General features: G+C 46.7%; 1 protein-coding gene across 1 annotated transcript; it reads right to left on the bottom strand.

The window, feature by feature from the left end:
- Positions 1-30: 30 nt before the first annotated feature.
- On the bottom strand, positions 31-12,972 carry Ccn6 (cellular communication network factor 6). The gene is made up of 5 exons (XM_051164320.1): positions 12,773-12,972; positions 6,941-7,238; positions 4,561-4,797; positions 1,711-1,904; positions 31-312 (listed from the first exon to the last, which is right to left on the bottom strand). Exons 1-5 carry the CDS (start codon positions 12,818-12,820, stop codon positions 31-33), a joined length of 1,059 nt encoding a protein of 352 aa, XP_051020277.1. The 5' UTR covers positions 12,821-12,972.
- Positions 12,973-19,883: the final 6,911 nt, after the last annotated feature.

Genomic DNA, 19,883 nt, shown 5'->3' with positions numbered 1-19,883 from the left:
GACATGATTGACATGGCCGTAGGCATAGCTCTATAGAATCCTGAGCTCAGAAAAGACGTCTCCTGGCTCTCTGCAGTCTCTCTGACACACACAAGATGTGACCCAAAGCATCTGCCACTTAAAGGACCCTTCACTGGGGCAGTCAAACTGAACAGTGATCATTTTAGACTTGTTGGGGACGCAGCATCTCTTATCCAGGCAAATCCCACAGAAAGTGGGTCTGTATCTTTGAGTGCTTGAGCATCCAGAAAAAACAAACTTTTCGGCTTTGGAGAGCTGGAAAGTGGGTTGGCATGTTTTTCCTCTGGGGACCTGAAAAGATGCAAAAAGTTAAAAGATAATTCTGTAAATTTCATTACAATAACTTTTAAGAATTAGAATACCTTATAACAGATATTAGATAGTTATTTCTTGGGCACTAATGATAGTTGCTGTTTGGCATGTCTGAGACCCTCTCCTCTGTGAAATGCCCTCGCCTTCCTGCTCTTGCTCCATCATACTGTCAAATCCTCTGTCTGATGTTTCTTGTTTGTCATCTACTCAATTCCATAATAAATGGGAACTTTCTTTTTCTGTTAAATTTTCAGAGCTGTGTCTTGTTAAATGTTTATTCGCCTAAGATGTAGCAAATTCCCTAACACATGTCACACAGTTTGGGGTGGGTGCTAGATAAATGAATGAATATCTTTCATTTAATTTTAAAGTTTTGTTTATTTCTATTTTATGTGTGTGGGTGCTTTACCTGCATGTGTGCCTAGAGCCCACAGTGGCCAGAAGAAGGCATCAAATCCACTGGAACTGGAGTTACAGATGACTGTGTGCCAGTGTTCTTAACTGCTGAGCCATCTCTCCAGCCCCACGTGTGGGTATCTTAATCTTCTTAAAGTTGGGGTGTCAACTTGATAATATGATCGGGACTAACTTGAAAAGAAGACAGTTTATATCATTGCTAAAAATCTGTGCTGAGTGCATAAGTGCACACACACAAGTAAGTGAACACCAGTCCTCTTGAAGCACCAGACATGATGTTGCACCTTTTTAATCCCAGCAGTCTGGTGGCAGAGGCAGGTGGATCTGAGTTTAATGCCAACCTGATCTATGTAGTGAGTTCCGTTTTACCTAGGGCTATAGAGAGAAACCCTGCCTCAAAAATAAAATAATTATATTGCCTCAATCAAGAGATAAGACCAGCTCTATGTTTTTATGTTAGTTTTAGGATAACATGGTCCTTTGGCAAGTTGACTTACACACAGCATTTTGGTGTGGTCCTCCAAGATAACCGGTCATACATAACTACAGTCACACATCTTCTCTTTTCACGGCTATGGTGTAACAACCGAAATTTTACACTCACTACTTTGGTTCCCCTTCTGTAATTAATTACTATGAGCAAGAAAGATCTGCTCTGAAGGAACAGTGTGCATGAAGGGTTACAAAAGCCTGGGCTGCTCAAGACCCACACCATTAAACTGACAGGAACATGTGCAATCAGCAGGCTGACGTCACTGCTGGGTACTGGTTTCCTTGCCGAGTTGAGCTAGATGACTATCTGTTGTCCTCTGAGGCAGTCTGACTTGAAGAGGCACCGAGAGGTGGTTTGATGGTCCCTGAACACAGTTGCTCCCTCCAGAATGTCTGTCTGCACACCCTTGCTTTTCGGGGACTTTGTAACACTGAATCATAACTCAGTTAAGTCTGGTTGCCCTTTACCTTCACTGTCGCTGACAAGTTACTGCTGCACGGCTGGATATAGCACAGCCTCTTCTCTTTCCTCATCTCACACTTGCTGTTGTCGTTGGTCACCCGGTTAGAAATCCCCATTCCACACGTTCTAGAGCAAGGAGTCCACTTGGTTGCTTGCACGAGACATTTTTTCTTCCAAGTAAGTGGGAGATTCCTGTAAGCTAAAATACACGGTAGAAGCGCATAAGTACGTGTGTGTGTGCTTACCTGGACTGGTAAACATTCAGTCAGGAAGTAAAAGTTGTAAGGCCGTTTGCATGAAAGGATAGACACACATTCTAAGGCCTCACTCTTTCCCCACTATCTGAATCCCCTTTCCCTCCAGGGGAGCCGCGTGGTTTCCTAGAGGAGCCAGTGGTTTTCATCTTTACCCACTTGCATTGTTCACCTTGATGGGCCTCACGGTCCAGTCAGTGTCTGTCTGTTGTTTGGTTTTGCCTCATGCCTGTTGTTTCCAGGAGATACCAAAATCAACATCGGTAGGTTTAGGGAATTCAGGACATAAATCAGAATAGTGTGGGTTTTCTTTCCTCAAGATATAGTTTTGCTGTGTAGCTCAGACAGCCCCCCAACTCCCGACCTTAAGAATGAGATGATTAAAATCGGTTCTTTTCCACTTTTAAAAATCTAGTCTTAGAAAATCTTAGTCAGGATGTCAGTGTGGCGGTGGAGGTCACTACAGCTCTCTTTTCTCCTTTCCCCTTTATATGGAGTTTAAATTCAGGCTCCCCGGCTTGCACAGCACATCTTGCCAGCCTATCTTAGAAAATTGTAACAAACTGGATTAATACTGTTGTACTAAGTTAGTTTTATATACTAAATCACTGCAAATTTCTGTTTCATCCAGCTTGGCACATCCTCTGTGGCCAGGCCCACAGTATTCACGATAAGCTGGCCACTTAAAATCACCTATCAAGTCCTTAGGGAAGCTGTGCAGCTGTGGATGAACGCCCCCCCCCCCCCCCCCCCCACCGCCTGCTGCATAGAAGAATCGGGAAAGAAAAAAGATAATTCTCCCATCTCTATGAAAAACCAGTAGGAGACAGGCGTGGTGGCACATGCCTTTAATCCCAGCACTCTGGGGAGGCAGGGGGATTGCTGTGAGTTGGAGGCCAGCCTGGTCTACAAAGCAAGTCTAGGAGAGCCAAGGCTACACAGAGAAACCCTGTCTCAAAAAACAAAAAAAAAAATAAAAATAAAAACCATTAGGAGACTGGTATATAGCCCAGTGACTCAGACCCTTGGTTCACATTAAGTAAACCTCGTATCACCTTGTTATCTCAATGCATTTCTCTAAAGTTAATGTACACCCTAAAGTTGATATTTGGGGAGTAAGGTGCCAATTTCAGTCCGCAGTTAACATAGCACAGTTCTACATTCAGAATAGCAACTTAAAGCTGAAAAAACGATTAAAAACAAAAAAGTCAACAGAAAATATCAGTCACTTTGAAGCGCATGTTGACTGATACAAGTGGTAGCGCACTGCTGCCTGCGCTGTGACGGTGAGAGTCACAACCGGAAGCGGAAACAGATCCCTGCACGGCAGACAACAGTTAAAGACCCCAATGCAGGAAGCAGGTTAGAAGCCTGATACACGTTGGCAACAAATACAAGCTTAGATTATCACATTACTAATAACCCTGCTTGCGGTTAAAGCAAGGAATTTGCTCAACATTCATTAGAAAGCAAAGAAATTACGGGTTTAATGAAACAAAAGTTCCGTGTTTGTGAGAACTTGGGAAAGAGCGAGGGGTTACGCCACTATGCTTTGTCCTGACCCAGCAAACGCTAGATTCCCACAACAGACCGTGTTAGTTACCATCACACATACATACATTTTAGAGGAATATGTTTCCGTTGATGCTAGCTGTGAGAGTCAAGTTCCTGTGGTCATAAATGCGTTTCTGCAGGTGAGCAGAGGAAAGGACACTGAGGCCTGCCCTTGGAGTGTGCTCGGGAGCATTTAGTGATGGCACGCTGTTAGCTGAGTCAGCACAGAAGCAACCTGATAATCTGTTTTGTCAAATGAGGTGATGGTTCCTGAGGATTTTTCTTTTCTTTTCTTTTTCCTTTTTTTTTTTTTTTTTTTTTTTTTTTTGGTTTTGTTTGTTTGTTTGTTTGTTCCCCCCCGCCCCCGAAACAGGGTTTCTCTGCGTAGCATTGACTGTCCTGGACTCTATAGACCAGGCTAGCCTCGAACTCAGAGATCCACCTGTCTCTGCCTCCCTGGGTGCTGAGATTACAGGTGTGCGCCACTGTGCCCGGCTGCAATCAGGAAGTATTCTTGACTATATACACAGGTGTCCTGCTTTTGAGAGACTGTAGCTGTTCCTAGTTTTGAAAATAATGTTTTCAACCTCAAAATGTGTTAGTCCTCCAAAAAAAACAAAAAAAAAAGTGGTTAAATCAACTTTTTAATCTCCTCTGGGACCATATTTAAAAACGTTGAAAATTTAGGAACTGGATGGTCAAGCTTCTTGCCCATAGTAGATTATAAATGAAAGGTTTTTACGGTACATATAAACAGCATTTGTTCAGTTTTCCTAAGAAGGGGCAGCAATAAGCAGAGTGTAAGATTTTAGAAGTTTCCTGATCTAGTAAGTTTTTAAAAATATTTTTAAATACCAGAATATTTTATTCTCGAAACCAAAATAGAAAGTTTTCTTTTCAGACACTCGGAATAGTCCTGCCTGAGGCAAACACTACAGTGCTGTACTCTCTGTAGAGCTCTAGCCAGCAGCCTGCCTGCGGAGTGTAAAGGAATCAGGAAAGAACCCAGAGAGCCATCCGTGGAAACCATGTCTACTGAGGAAGCACCTGCTTTGTAGCCTGCCGCGCGCCCCTGCTGCCGCGGCCCCAGGCCACATTGCGGTGAACCAGTCTTCCTTTCTCCTTTAGCTGCAGGGCACTTGCTGCCAGCCAGCTTGGGTATGAAGAGGGGTGTGCACCCAATCGTTCCACTCGAGCACAGACAGCTGAACAGTGGGTGGGGCTGAAATGCTTGCCCATTCTGATAATAGACTCTGTTGAACTCACATCCAACAGCCATAAGATCTGAGAAGAAAAAAGCAACAGATTGTCAAAAAAAGAAATAAAATCATATATTATTATAGCTTGGGTTAGTTGGACCCACTCCCATTGTAGCTGTCTCCTTTAGGAATGTAGCTCTGAATCCCTCACGCTTCCTTTGGAGTCTCCTTCACAGAGCATCTATAGAAAGGTTTATCATGTGGTGGCACACAGCACTCAGGAGGTCTGCAGATCTCAAGGCCAGCCTTGAGTGAGTACCAGGACAGCCAGGGCTGCACAGAGAAACCCTGTGTCAAAAAGCAAAACACGCTTGGCAGCGAGGTGGTTATGAATAAATGGTTGGTGCCTGGTGAGACAAGCCTGCACACACACACATACATGCAGGCCAGAGTGCATCAATAGCAGGTCTGGAGGGACCAGGGTGTCACTGTAGTACAGCAAGGTCACTAAAAATTGGAGGAGGCTTTGACGACCTCCAGGGACTGTTCTTCCCTTTCAGGATCAGCAGTTTATACATTCCACCAACCCCTTAGGAATGGCTGGAGTGTTATGTTCCCTCTTGCTGTGATAAAAGCGATTTAAGGATGGAAGGGCTCCTTTTGGAGGGGTTTGGGGGACACCAGTCAATGGTGACAGTGAAGCCCTGGTGGCACAAGCTTGGGGCAGCCAGAAGGAAAACGAAGCTCAGTGGCATGGTATCCTTTGCAAACAGTCCAGGGCTGGAGCTGGGAAAGGTGCAGCCTGGTGTTTGGTTTGGTTTGGTTCTCTTTTCTTGTTGGGGGGTGGGTGGGTGGGGGAGGGGGGAGTGCTTCTTCCTACCTCAGTTAATCTAATTAAAATGATACCTCACTGTCATGGCCAGAGGCTTGTCCCCAGTATGGAGCCTGTCAAGTTGACAGTCACCACCAACCATCACACTCCATTAGGGACTTTAGGGTTCATAGCATTTAGTTTTATAAAAATCTTCCCAGCCACATATTTATAAAAACAGGAAGTATGGATGATGTAAACAAATCACAAATAGCAGAAAACTTGACCCAGATCCCATGTTTTTCTTCCTTTTAAGTAGGGTCTCGTGATGTACCCTTGGCTGACCTGGAACTCACCATGCAGACCAGGCTGGCCTCTAACTTCTGGAGATCACCTGCCTCTGCCTCCCGAGTGCTGGGGTTAAAGGTGTGCACCACGGCGCCCGCCTCAGATCCCACATTATTAACTACTAGAGTGTACAGTGCTAACGGAGCATCCGTTGTCAGACTTGAGTAGCTACACACAAGACTAACACAAAAATGGATTCTCTTCCCAGGCTCATGAAGACTGGCTCCCACCTGCCTTTCCCTGCAGTGGCCAGACTTCTCTGCTGACATGAGGGCTTGGATTTCCTTAGAAAGTGTGTGTGTGTCCTGAATACTATGGCATTCTGGACTGTTGCTGGGATGCCATCATACAGATGGCCTGAGTCAGACATGAACTGTGACCCACTGAGCCCAGGGTCAGGTTCTGTTTTTCAAATGCTCAGTGATGAGTACAAGGACCCAATAGCTAGTCAGACGGAGAACACAACAGGAAGTCAATACCACGCCTATGCCCTCAAGTTTTACATCATACGTTTTTTAAAGGGGGTTATTTTCTCCTTACAGGAAAGGCTGGATTCAGATTTATTTTTAATAAAATAATTAAAGTATTAACAAAAGTATTGACAAAAGCTACCATTTTGAAGTCAGATACTACATACATATTTTTCCCTATATTCTATCATGAAAAGCAACTACCTGAGCCAGGCTTGGTGGCACATGTCTATCATCCCAGCACTCAAGGCAAAGGCAGGTGGATTTCTATGAATTCTAGGCCAGCCTGGTCTACGTATCGAGTTCCGGAAGAGCCATGTAGAGAGACCCTGTCTCAAAAAAAAATTTTTTTAATTAATTAAATAAAAAGCCCAGCTACCTGAGAACTGCCAGGTAACTTTAATACATTAAAAATAATAGGCTTTCAAGCATGTATCTATGAACTTCATATGTTATCCAGTAAAACTAAGCTAGCCCACTGGTGCACAAAATCTAAATCCATCTTGTATTTAGCTAAACTAAATTAATCACTCTGAATTAACAGTTGGGGGGGGGGTGTCTCGATTCAGCCTTTTCCAGTGGGCCCAAAAGACACTTACATGCACACACTCCTGTCTCGTACCTAGGCTTGTCTGCGGAGTAGTCACAATACAGCCCTTTGTGGGGGTCGCAGAGGTCCGCCTCGTTACAGATGTCTCCTGGTTGCTTGGCGCAGATTTTGCAGCATCCACAGCCGTCTCTCACCAAGCTCACGCCGGGAGGACAACTGGGCTTCTGAGGAGGGCATCTGCAAGGCCAGTGACAGACCTGTTTACGGTGGTACACTTCCACTGCTTCTCGGGGCTCTCTTCCAGGGGTCGTGTCTGGGGGCACACTGGCCTGTGCCCTGCAGCAGAGCTCCATCTGGTGATAAAGGCGACATTAGAAAAGATTCCTGAGACTACTCCTAGGTCTGTAGGAGACATGTGCCCAACACCATCAGTCCTGACTTCACTCAGTTTCCAATCCATCAGTCTCCCCTCTTCCTCTTCCACGCTGCCCCTCGGTCTCCAGCGTTGCTTTGTTTTCATCCTCCCAGTGTCTGCATTGAAGTCCCTTACTTCGCTCCCTTCCCTCTCTTTATCTCTCCCCCCAACCAGCTCCACTCTTCCGACAGAACCGAAAGTACCTGCTTGGCTGCTCCACTTAGCTGGAGCAGACCCTCAGTTCTCCTCCAGTCATTTTCCCCCGCATTTGAGCAAATGTGTTTTGTATTTTTCCAAAATACCTTGCCCTGGACTCACATTTTTAAAAGATGTATTTATTTATTATGTATACACCGTTCTGCGTGCATGTAACACCTGCACTCAGGAAGAGGGCACCAGATCTCATTACAGGTGGTTGTGAGCCATCCTACGGCTGCTGGGACTTGAACGCAGGATCTTTGAAGAGCAGCCAGTGCTCTTAACCTCTGAGCCATTTCCCCAGCCCCTGGACTCGCATTCTAACATCCAATCGCATTAATAAATCTTTCTGATCACATCTTTAAAACATACCACCACTACCTCCTGCCTCCATATCCTCTCTCCTAGCACTGTGATCCAACCCACTTGCATGATTAGAAAAGCCTTGGACGGGCAGTGGTGGCGCACGCCTTTAATCCCAGCACTCGGGAGGCAGAAGCAGGCGGATCGCTTTAAGTTCGAGGCCAGCCTGGTCTACAAAGTGAGTCCAAGGCTACACAGAGAAACCTTGTCTCGAAAAACAAACAAACAAACAAAAAAGCCAGAAAAGTCTTGAACACAGTCATCTTTACTCAGCATTCAGAATGACGTTTGAGATCAGTCGTGTCACTCCACACTGTCTGGCATGAGTCCCTTGTGCTTTGGTGTAAAATCCTCTCCCTTAGTTTCATTACACCTGACCATCCCAGATCTCTCATCCTGTTAGCCTATGCTGGACTGGACCCTAGACAGCCGAGCTGGACTGGACCCTAGACAGACACCCGAGCTTTGCTGCTTTGACGTATGTTCATGTCTATATTTCTACCCCGGGCAGTCTCACTCACCACCTCATCTTCAGCTTTCTCCCATGCTATGGCACCTGCAAAACTGAACCCCCAGCAGAGACGTCTCCCCAACCTGTAGGCCTACATTGCTCACTACCCAGTGGGTATTGATTCCCAAATGTCCTGTATCAAAAAACTGGGGTTCAAAACTCATCTTTCACCTAGAGTTTGGAGTCAGAGAACTTGGAGTCATCCAAGCTCCTCTCCCTCACACCACAGTCTGTCCATGGCTCATCTTGCTTTTTTTTTTTTTTAATTGTCCTCATGTTCTTTGCTCTTTTTCTCATTTCACAGTTACTGGTTATGTTACCCCATAAAGTCCCTCCAGCGGTCCTCATATCTGCAGCTTGCAGTGCAAACTTGTGAGACATCCAGCCCTGCCCGTCCTGGCCGGGCCTAGCTCTCCACATCTCCTGTGCCCCATTCTGTCCCCCTGCTCCTCCTGTTGCTCCCTGTTACAGTTTGAATCGGAAATATCAACAGTGGACTGTTTTGAAAATTTGGTCAGAGAAAATATGCCACCATGGAGTACGAGCATCTTTTATCCCGTTAGCCCCGCCTGCTTCCTGTCTGGCTTTCTGCTTCCTGGTCCACTGTAATGTGAGTAGCCTCTGCTGTCGAGATCTGAAATGCCCTCCCACGCTTTCTCCACCATGAAGGGCAGAGTTCTATGAAACCGCGAGCCAAATGGTTTCTGTCAGGCATTTTGTCCTTAGCAAAGCAAAAGTAACTAATTCCCTCCCTTCAGGAAATGTCCATTCTCGGAACTGTCCCCCTGGAGTTGTTTATTGTTCCAGTCTTGAAATATTTTTAGATCGTCTCAGAATTTAAAGGGGAACACTGGGGAAAATCTGTGAATAAAGGAGAAATAGTAGCCCGAGAAGGGGGGACTATCAGCTGTAGAAGAGAGAAGACTTAGCAGAAGCAAGAAGGAGGGTTGAAGGTGCCCAGAGACAATGGTCCCCAAACTGTCCCCCCAGATTCCACATCTCGTGAAGCTATCACGAATGAAAGCAAATGGGGCTGAGGGGATGGCCCAATCGATAGCTCTTACTGGAAACATGAGGACAGGAGTTCAAAACCCCTGGAAAGCCAGGCGCAATGCAGAGCATGTGTCTGTACTCCCAGCATGCCAGATGCGAGGGGCAAACAGGACAGGCCCCAGCAGCTCATAGGCCACTTGACCTAGTGTAAGCAACAGTAAACAGAACTGCCTCAGCCAAGGTAGAAGGTGAACACTGACACCCGAAGTGACGTGCACAAAGGTTTACTTAATGAAGAAATAAAAAATTCCAGGTAAAAACAGAGTTTTGGTTTGGGGTTTTGTTGGTGGTGGTGGTGGTGGTAGTGGTGGTGGTGGTCTTTTTTTTTTTTTCTAGCAGACTCCCCACACACACCAACACCCCCCTAAAAAAAACCCAAGGAAATTGTAATAGATTGTAATGCAAATTACAAAAAGTAAGACTCACAGAAAAAGAAAATATGTTGAGAATATAAGGAATTCTACGTATTTTTCTTCTTCAAAAGCCAAGTCTTGAGATCACAAGAATGAAACAAGAGAATGTTTTAAAACACAGATGTGAGCCTTGGGATAGATCTGTGGTCTTCAATAACTTCCTATTATTCGCTTTGAGCATCAGTGCTTGGAGAAATGAGATGAGTGTACACTCGGTGCGGCTGTCTTGACAGTTCAGGTGATACAGATATGGACTAAACATCTGGCATGGTGTTTGGCATCTGTTGGCTCTTCAATGTGGGAGACGTCATCAAACCCTTGGTTATGTTTGGAAAGCTTGGTAGAGACAGAAGACTCAGTCTCCCAGGCTTGCGGGCAGCCAGGCTAAATGAAACTGCAAAGCCCCAGTCTCAGTGAGAAACCCTGACTCAAAAAAATAAGGTGGAGAGTTACAGACGCAAGCACTCAACGCCATACTCTGACCGTACACACAGACGCAAGCACCCGCACACATGTGCACACATGTGTATGTCTTATGCACACACGCCAGCTGGGTCACCATTGCTCACAAGTGGACTCTGAGGACGTGACTGTGTCATGAGAATGCTGACTTTACCTACAGATCCACCCATTCGTGGATTCTCAGTTGAATGGACAACTGGAAGGTGGTACTCTGATGTGCATCACTGGGGCGGGGGTGCCACGACATCTTATCTCCTGCCTCTCCCTCTGATTGTTTTCTCTCTGCTTCTGAGCTAAGTTGCCTCCCCTATCACATGCTTCTGCTGCCTCCAGAGGCTGAAATGAGCCAGACAAGAACCATGGACCAACGCCTCTGAAACTGAGACAAAAGCCTTCCCTTCTTTCCATTGGTTTTTTTTGGTTTTTTTCTTGGTTTTTTTTTTTTTTTTTTTTTTTTTTTTTTTTTTTTTTTTTGTTTTTTTTTTTTTTTTTTTCGAAACAGGGTTTCTCTGTGTAGCCTTGGCTGTCCTGGACTCACTTTGTAGACCAGGCTGGCCTCGAACTCACAGTGATCCACCTGACTCTGCCTCCCGAGTGCTGGGATTAAAGGCGTGCGCCACCACGCCCAGCTTCCTTCTTTCCATTGTTTTTCAGGTATTTTATCACAGTGATTTAAAAAAAAAAATCATCATCAAGGCAAAATTAAACACAAAATGATACTTTCAGCTCTAAGTGCACTATCTTTTTGTGTGTGCACTTGTTTCCTAGATGGCTCGGAGGTTAAGAGCACTGACTGTTCTTCTGGAGGTTCTGAGTTCAATTTCCACAACCACATGGTAGCTCACAACTGTCTATAATGTGATCTGTTCATATCTCTCTGTGTGGGTACATTTTTCTGTTTAAGAATATGTCCTGGTAAGACAGGCGTGGTGATGCACGCCTTTAATCCCAGCACTCGGGAGGCAGAGGCTGGTGGATCTCTGTGAGTTTGAGGCCAGCCTGGTCTATAGAGTGAGTCTGTCCCAGGACAGCGAGAGCTGTTACACGGAGAAACCCTGTCTGGAAAAACAAAACAAAACAGAAAACAAACAAACAAAAAACTATATGTCTTGGCCCTTAGTTGACAGTACCACCTGCCTCTCCTTAGAATCTTGAACAGGGTGCACATCTATTAAAGAAATGGATTTCAACTGCCACAGCAGGAAGATCCCATAACTGAGGTCCCCCTTAGGATCCTTTTGAAACCTGGCACCCCCAAACAGTATAACAACTTCCCTTATTGTTTAAAATATCCCTGCTGCCCAGGCCAAGATTAGCTCTCAACTCCACACCTTTCCACAGTTTCTAAATAAGCAGAAAAGGATAGGGCTCTGTCCTCTGTGCCAGCAGTAACCTTGACCATGTAAATAAATCAACAAGTTACCTGCTTTAATCTTCCCATTCAAAAACACTAAGACAAGCCGGGCAAGGTGGTGCACGCCCTTAGTCCCAGCACTTGGGAGACAGAAAGGCAAGCAGATTTCTGTGAGTTCCAGGCCAGCTTGGTCTACCAAGTGAGTCCAGGATACCAGGGCTGTTACACAGAGAAACTCTGTCTCAAAAAACAAAAAACCAAACCAAACCAAACAAACAAAACAACAACAACAACAACAAACCACACACATCAAAAACACTAAGGAAAAAAAAAAAACCACTAAGGCAATGAATTGCTTATATTAAATTAGACTTCCTTTGGTCTGTCCTCTGAAATATTTTGACCTCCCATAGGCAAATTCACTCACAAAAAGCAAGAGAACCAAGGCTGGAGAAAAGACAAAGAAATAGTGCATTTTTAAAAGCTGAATGTTCCTTCCAAATGCTCCTTTCAAACAAGGACAGGCTTAGCAGGAGGAGGAGAGGAATAATAATAATAATAACAATAACAATAATAATAATAATAATAAGGAGGAGGAGGAGGAGGAGGAGGAGGAGGAGAGGAGGAGGAGGAGAAGAAGAAGAAGAAGAAGAAGAAGAAGAAGAAGAAGAAGAAGAAGAAGAAGAAGAAGAAGAAGAAGAAGAAGAAGAAGAAGAAGAAGAAGAAGAAATAGAAATATTACCAAAACCCGTTTTAACAGGGCTCTTTGCACACTGCAAGCTGTGGAAAGATGAGCCCGCCCGGCGCCTCTAACCCCACACGATGAGAACTTTACGGCTGTGGTCACCAGCACTACCCGAAGGCTGGGGCTGACTTCTGTAAACAGACGTGCACACGTCGCAAGAAAGCTTCAGAGTGTACACTTCAAAGGAGGAAATGTAGAGCGTTTCTTACGAAGATACTGAGCTAAAACAGAACTTTCTGGAAAGGAAAAATGGCTCCCCGTTTCTCATTAAATAGTTACCCATACCTCTTCCCCATCTCTACCTTGCTGTTTTATTTCAGTCCAGAAAAAGTACAGCTGAGACTTGAGAGTGAAACAAGGACCTTACCTGTGCCAGTCCAGTAAGGAGCAGAGGGCAAAAGAAAAGCCCGTGCATGATGGGCGACCCCGTGGGAGGATGGAGAGACGGGGAAACCCTGGCGCGAGCTCCTTGCTTAGGGCACAAAGCTCCCCTGTCTCCTGCCCAGGGAACCACGTCTCCACCTCCTGGGCTTCCAACTCCCAGGCTGCACTTTCCGTCTGAGGATCCGTTCCAGTGCCCTGCTTAGTTCATTGGACATCTAGAAGCACCTTTGGTCTGTACAGCTAGTGTCAGGAGAGGCCAGCACCTTCCTGCAGCGACTCTGCAAGATCAAGCGGAGGTGGTTCTCTGAGGGAGGGCTCCCGCCCTCTTCCAGAGATCTGAGCCTGTCTTCCAGGAGATGGGGAGCATTTTATACCTTCTTCTCCCTGCCTTGGTCTCTCTCAGTCTCTCTTTCTCTCTGTGTCTGTGTCTGTGTCTGTGTCTGTCTGTCTGTCTGTCTGTCTGTCTGTCTGTCTGTCTGTCTGTCTCTCTCTCTCTCTCTCTCTCTCTCTCTCTCTTTCTCTCTGTCCGTCCATCCGTGTCTCTCTCTCTCTCTCTGTCTCTCTCTCTCTCTGTCTCTCTGTGTGTGTGTGTGTGTGATTTCTCTGTCTGGCCTCTCCCCTTTAGGCGCCACCTGAGTTTCATGCCCTACCAAAAACAGCTTCTAGAGGCCTTTCCTGAGCTGGTAGCTCCCAGTTCACTGTCTCTGAGCCACCCCCCGGCCCCCCACTCCACGCCAGGTGTCTTGTAGTACAAGGCGAATCTCACCCCTGGGAGACATTAAGGAGTAGGCCTAGCCTGTGTGGGTGGACTCCCATAGTGCATTGTGCCTAAACTTAGGCCCATTTCTGCCGTAGCAGGGTCATGGAAAATGACAGAAAAGTTAGCTCCAGATTTTCCCAGTCTAGGGCCAAACATTCAAATTCATAAAAATAGTGATTGTTTTTTAATTTATCAAATGCTGCAAGATACCCATTAATATATACAATTTTATGTTTTTATGTATCAGTTAAAACAACCTTTTAAAAATCTAAAAAGTAAGTTATTATGAATTTGTACCTTTTCTCCTTATCCCTGCCCCCGAGACGCACACACACACATACACACACACACACACACACACACACACACACACACACACACACACGTCCTGTCTCCTCCTGTGTTGTCACTGGGACCTCCGTGCACCCTTCTGGCCCTTTGTTCTTTCTCTATCAGAGCTTTGCTTTCTCGACGATCAAGCAGGCAAAAGCTACCTTCCTACACCTAGCCTCCCTTTGGCCTGTCACCTACCCTACCAAGTCTGATGTCTTTCTTCTCCTGAACTCATTTTCTCACCTCTATAATCGCGAAGTTACACATAAGTGAGGCAGGGAGAAGAAGGCGACCACCGGGAGTCTGATGTCCCCACCGAGCCAGTAGTGTCATAAGGAAGTGTACAAGCAGCTATATGCACACCGGGCAACCCAGACGACACCCTACACAGCTGCCTCCCTGAGGCCTTGGAACAATTACTTCTCTCCGCATTGTGATAAAATGCTTGACAAAGAGGAAGAAGGGCTTATGTTAGTTCCCACTTTGAAGGGAGGGGAGGAAGTCATGGCAGGAGCGTGACACCTCTGCTCACACTGGTTTCACAGCCTGGAAGTGGAGATGCCTTCCCTTTTTATTCAGGTCAGGACTCCAGTGTACGGACTGGTTCTGCTTATATCAGGGCAGGTTTTCCCACCTCAGCTAATCCTTTCTAGAACACCACTACAGATCCAAGGAAGGATTTATTTCTTTTATTATTTCTTTTTAGTTTGTTTTTTGTTTTTTGAGACTGGGTAGCTTTGACTGTCCTGGAACTCACCAACTCAGAGATCCACCTGCCTCTGCCTGCCTCCCGGAGTGCTGGGATTAAAGTCATGCACCCCACCAACCGAGCCCCACTCTTATTTCTTAATTGATCCCAGAGCCTGCGGAGTTGTCAGTCAGAACTAACTATCCCTTGGGTATCTTGCTCCTTGAGCGACAGACAAAGTCCCGGAATGGCTGAGTATCTGCTTTTGGTCCAGTCCGATCTTTCTCTTTTGATTTTTCTGGCTTCATGATTCTTTAGCATTCGGATCCTCGAGCGCAGTGATTCCTGCCCCAAACTGACCGTGGGCCTAGGTAATTTACTGCTCTCTGGCTCCCTGTTGTTTCAAATGCAGCGACTGGACTTGCGGAGAGCCACACTCGCTTGTCCTGCTTGATCTTTGTGAGAAACTGGCATCCATCGGCAGCCATTTTTCTGGACCGGGCTTCCTTCAGTCTGCCCTCTTCACCCGTTGTGGCTCAGGGAGGATGTCATACTGTCTGCCTGCCCTTGCCTCTCAGTAGAAAAGGAAGAACTAGCTAACAAAGCCTCGTGCTGGTGCTGTTAAGAGACCCCACTAGCTTCAGGGGTTACTCACTGCCACCCACTCACTGCCACCCACACCCACCTTCTCCAGCAGGCTCTGCTGTTTAACTATTTCAGTCCCGACTGGGTGAACTGAGAGAACGGGGTATTTTTAGAGGTTGGAAGCGCTTCGTTCAGCTTTATGCAGTGAAAGCTGTCACAGCATGTATCCATTTCCAAGCACTTTCTATTATTGCCCTCACCTCTCTCACTTTTATCTCATTCATAAGGACTCAGCCTGGGATGCCCCCTCAAACAGACACAGCCGTAAGCATAACTAATGTGTGAAGCACATTTCATGACTTACAAGGACGCTTCCCATGTATTATGTCTTTTAATTTCACAGCTCAGTGAGGTGGACAAAAGCAGTATTGCTGTCCTCGGTTAACAGATTAAAAAGTTAAAGCTAAGTCGTTGTGTTCGGTCAATAAAGCACTCTTAAGCCTTGCCCTCTAGAGCTATGCAATCCACTGGCAGAGCAGACCTTGAATAAATAAACACACAAAAGATCCATCATGAAAAATTGAATAAAGGCTAATAACACAAAAGAAGCTCAGAAATCACAAGGGGCAGGAGCTAACTTGCATTGTAGGCAGAGTGGGGGAGCACTGAGCAATTGGCTTCAAAAGTTCAAGGATGACGTCAGTCGAAGGGAGGGCTTTTGCCTCAGTGCTCAGGCGGGATGCATGCCGCCACTGATGAGAACTCCATAAGCAAGGAACACATCCCATTGCTGGTCCTTCTGTTAAGGGCATCTTCCTAGCTAGTCTAGTCCCGTGTCCATCACCATCAGCTTTCTGGGGAGACAAAAATCAGAAACCATCATCTTAGTCAGCAAGCTTCGCGCAGGATAAGCCCCTTCCTTCCTTCCTTCCTTCTTTCCTTTCCTTTCCAGTATCTTTGCTTATAGAGAGGGCAGTACATCGCTGTATGTCTGAAAGAGAGACAGGGATTACTGTGAAGTGATCTACTGGAAAGGGAGGGTCTATGTTCCCGCCAGCAAAAGTAGACTGGATAATAATAACAGCAAATGGTGGGGCCAGGACCACAAGCTTTCTGTCAGCTTGCCATACCCCACAGACTCACCACAGAGACTGTACATCACACAGAAGCCCACACACAGAAGCCCACAGCATGCTAATTTTTTCCTTGCTTTTTTTTTTTTTTTTTTTTTCTTCAGTATTTTTCTTTCTCCTGGTCTCCTCTTAGGTTTCAAGAACTCAGGGAGGCGGGCTTTTCCATCAAGCCCCGCCCCCACACGCACACACCCCTAAAAGAAAACAGAAGCCACTGAAATGGTTTATTCTGTCACTTGAAGTCCTGTCTTGATCTCATTGAAGGTGACGTTGGGAGTTGGTGAGAAGGAGAGGAACAAAGTCTGAGGTGTGCGTGAGGACATGATGTTCTGGCCCCCACTAGTGAGTGACCCCAGGGAGGGAGCAAAAGCCTGGTAGGACTTGGCTTCTGTGGTGTGTTAGGAGAGTCACATGATCCCAGTGGTGCCGGTGTCGGCAAACTTCCACGGAAAACTTTACAAGGACGGGCGCACGGCCTGAGGTGCCTGCCTGCAGAGGTGGAAAATGCAAGGGTAGTCAGCAAACTTGGGGAGTGAAGCTCATAGGCCTGGTCTCTTGTCAAGGTATCCTCTAGGCCTCCAGCATAGGGGTGTTCAGCCTCTACTAGCGGTGGAAGTAGTGTAGGTGGTGGTGGTGTTGGAGATGAGGAGGGAAGGTACACCACTGACCCATTAGAAAAAGTTCATCCTCGGGTAGGGGTGAGGGTGGAGAGTTAGAGCCAGAGAAATGAGCTTCTGGAGCCAACAATCCTTAAGTAGGGGTGAAGGAGGAGATTTACAGAAGAAAAAAAAAAAAAAGAGCTTGTGGAGCCATCAATGCTTTGGTGGGGGTTTGAGTGTTAGAATCGGGCCAAGTGAACTTATTAGGGCCATATTCGTTGTTTCTATAAATCCCAAGAACACGCATGATTCCATGTCTTGTAATTTGAAACTCTTCAAGCCTCAGGATCAAACCCAGCGCTAGGGCATCTGACTTTAGACCATGTGTGTGAAAAGAAGGTAGCTGAGCACTAGCCTTTGTGGCCTTTTGCTCCTTGGCTATCACTTCAGCTCCTGCCCCCAGGACTTTCCCCGTCACAATAGAGGGCACTCTTAGACTGTGAGCCACCCTAGGACTGTGAGCCATGCTTAGGCTGTGAGCCACCCTAGGACTGTGAGCCATGCTTAGGCTGTGAGCCACCCTAGGACTGTGAGCCATGCTTAGGCTGTGAGCCACCCTAGGACTGTGAGCCATGCTTAGGCTGTGAGCCACCCTAGGACTGTGAGCCATGCTTAGGCTGTGAGCCACCCTAGGACTGTGAGCCACGCTTAGGCTGTGAGCCACCCTAGGACTGTGAGCCACCCTTAGACTGTGAGCCACCCTAGGACTGTGAGCCATGCTTAGGCTGTGAGCCACCCTAGGACTGTGAGCCATCCTTAGACTGTGAGCCACCCTGGGACTGTGAGCCACCCTGGGACTGTGAGCCATCCTAGACTGTGAGCCACCCTAGGACTGTGAGCCATGCTTAGGCTGTGAGCCACCCTAGGACTGTGAGCCACCCTTAGACTGTGAGCCACCCTGGGACTGTGAGCCACCCTAGGACTGTGAGCCATCCTAGACTGTGAGCCACCCTAGGACTGTGAGCCATCCTAGACTGTGAGCCACCCTAGGACTGTGAGCCACCCTGGGACTGTGAGCCATCCTAGACTGTGAGCCACCCTAGGACTGTGAGCCATGCTTAGGCTGTGAGCCACCCTTAGACTGTGAGCCACCCTAGGACTGTGAGCCATCCTAGACTGTGAGCCACCCTAGGACTGTGAGCCATCCTAGACTGTGAGCCACCCTAGGACTGTGAGCCATGCTTAGGCTGTGAGCCACCCTAGGACTGTGAGCCATGCTTAGGCTGTGAGCCACCCTAGGACTGTGAGCCATGCTTAGGCTGTGAGCCACCCTTAGACTGTGAGCCACCCTAGGACTGTGAGCCACCCTGGGACTGTGAGCCACCCTAGGACTGTGAGCCATCCTAGACTGTGAGCCATCCTAGACTGTGAGCCACCCTAGGACTGTGAGCCATGCTTAGGCTGTGAGCCACCCTAGGACTGTGAGCCATGCTTAGGCTGTGAGCCACCCTAGGACTGTGAGCCATCCTTAGGCTGTGAGCCACCCTAGGACTGTGAGCCACCCTGGGACTGTGAGCCATCCTAGACTGTGAGCCACCCTAGGACTGTGAGCCACCCTTAGGCTGTAGCCAAAATTAAGTTACTGTACCAGTGCTTTTTTTTTTTTTTTTTTTTTTTTTTTTTTTTTGGTTTTTCGAGACAGGGTTTCTCTGTGTAGCCTTGGCCATCCTGGACTCACTTTGTAGACCAGGCTGGCCTTGAACTCACAGCGATACGCCTGCCTCTGCCTCCCGAGTGCTGGGATTAAAGGCGTGCACCACCACGCCCGGCTCCAGTGCATTTTATCAGAGCAATAGGAAGACCAACTCATACAGACAGCGACCTACACAGCTGGACGACTGTTAGGGTTCAAACCTGAGATTAATGGCTATTTAACATATCAAATTGGGCCTGGCCAAAGGGTTCTCCCAGCATCCCTCACCCTTGCCTGTTACTGGGCCCTCCTGGCTGGCATATACCAACCCCTCCCCACACACACACACACACACACACACACTGGGATCTCCCCTGTATAATCCAACCATTTTGGATATCTGCTCTTCTTGAACCTTTGAGCCTCCTAGACTGCTGCACCTGGTTTCCCTTTCTTCCCTCGCCTTCCCCCTCCTCCTTCTCCCCACATGGCACAGCTCAGGGTCATGTCCACTCTGGACTCTTTCAGATGTCCCTGCCTCTAGCTATGCTCTCCCACATATCTATAATAAACTTTTCTTTCTTTCTTTCTTTCTTTCTTTCTTTGGGGGGGGGGAGGAGGGCGGATTTAAGACAGGGTTTCTCTGTGTAGCCTTGGCTGTCCTGGACTCTCTTTGTAGACCAGGCTGGCCTCAAACTCAAGGAGATCTCACTGCGTCTGCCTCCCAAGTGCTGGGATTAAAGGAATGCACCATCATGCCTGACTTTCCTTTTCCTCTTCTTTCTTTTCTTTTTTTCTTTCTTTCTTTTTTTTTTTTTAATTCAATGACTCTTTCAGCAAGGTTTGATACCACAGGACCAACAATGCTGAAGGTATGAATTCATATAGTAGAAACATAATACAAACTTTCTGGAAATTGAAAACAAATTTTTTTTGGAACTAACATTTTAACTACCAATGTTAAACACATGCATAATTTTTTAATCAATCAATTAATTATTTTTATGTACATTTTGTGTTTGGTCAACATGTATGTCTGTGTGAGGGAGTTGGATCCACTGGCACTTGAGTTAAAGACAATTGCGAGCTGCCATGTGAGTGCTGGGAATTGGACCCGGGTCCTCTAGAAGGGCAGCGGGTGTTCTCCTTAACCACTGAGCCATCTCTCCAGCCCCACGTGTATAATTTTGCATACATTTACTGGTTGTTTGCTTTTGTGTCCACTTGCTGAGATGAATTGTCAAGTCCTTCTCTCAAATACATCTCCAAAATTTGCCAAGCTCTAGTTTCAAGATTCCAACAT

The sequence above is a fragment of the Acomys russatus genome, chromosome 21, assembly GCF_903995435.1.
Source record: "Acomys russatus chromosome 21, mAcoRus1.1, whole genome shotgun sequence".
In the NCBI taxonomy this organism is placed as follows: domain Eukaryota; kingdom Metazoa; phylum Chordata; class Mammalia; order Rodentia; family Muridae; genus Acomys; species Acomys russatus.
The sequence above is the reverse complement of the archived record's forward strand: the minus strand, read 5'-3'. Positions and strand labels throughout refer to the sequence as shown.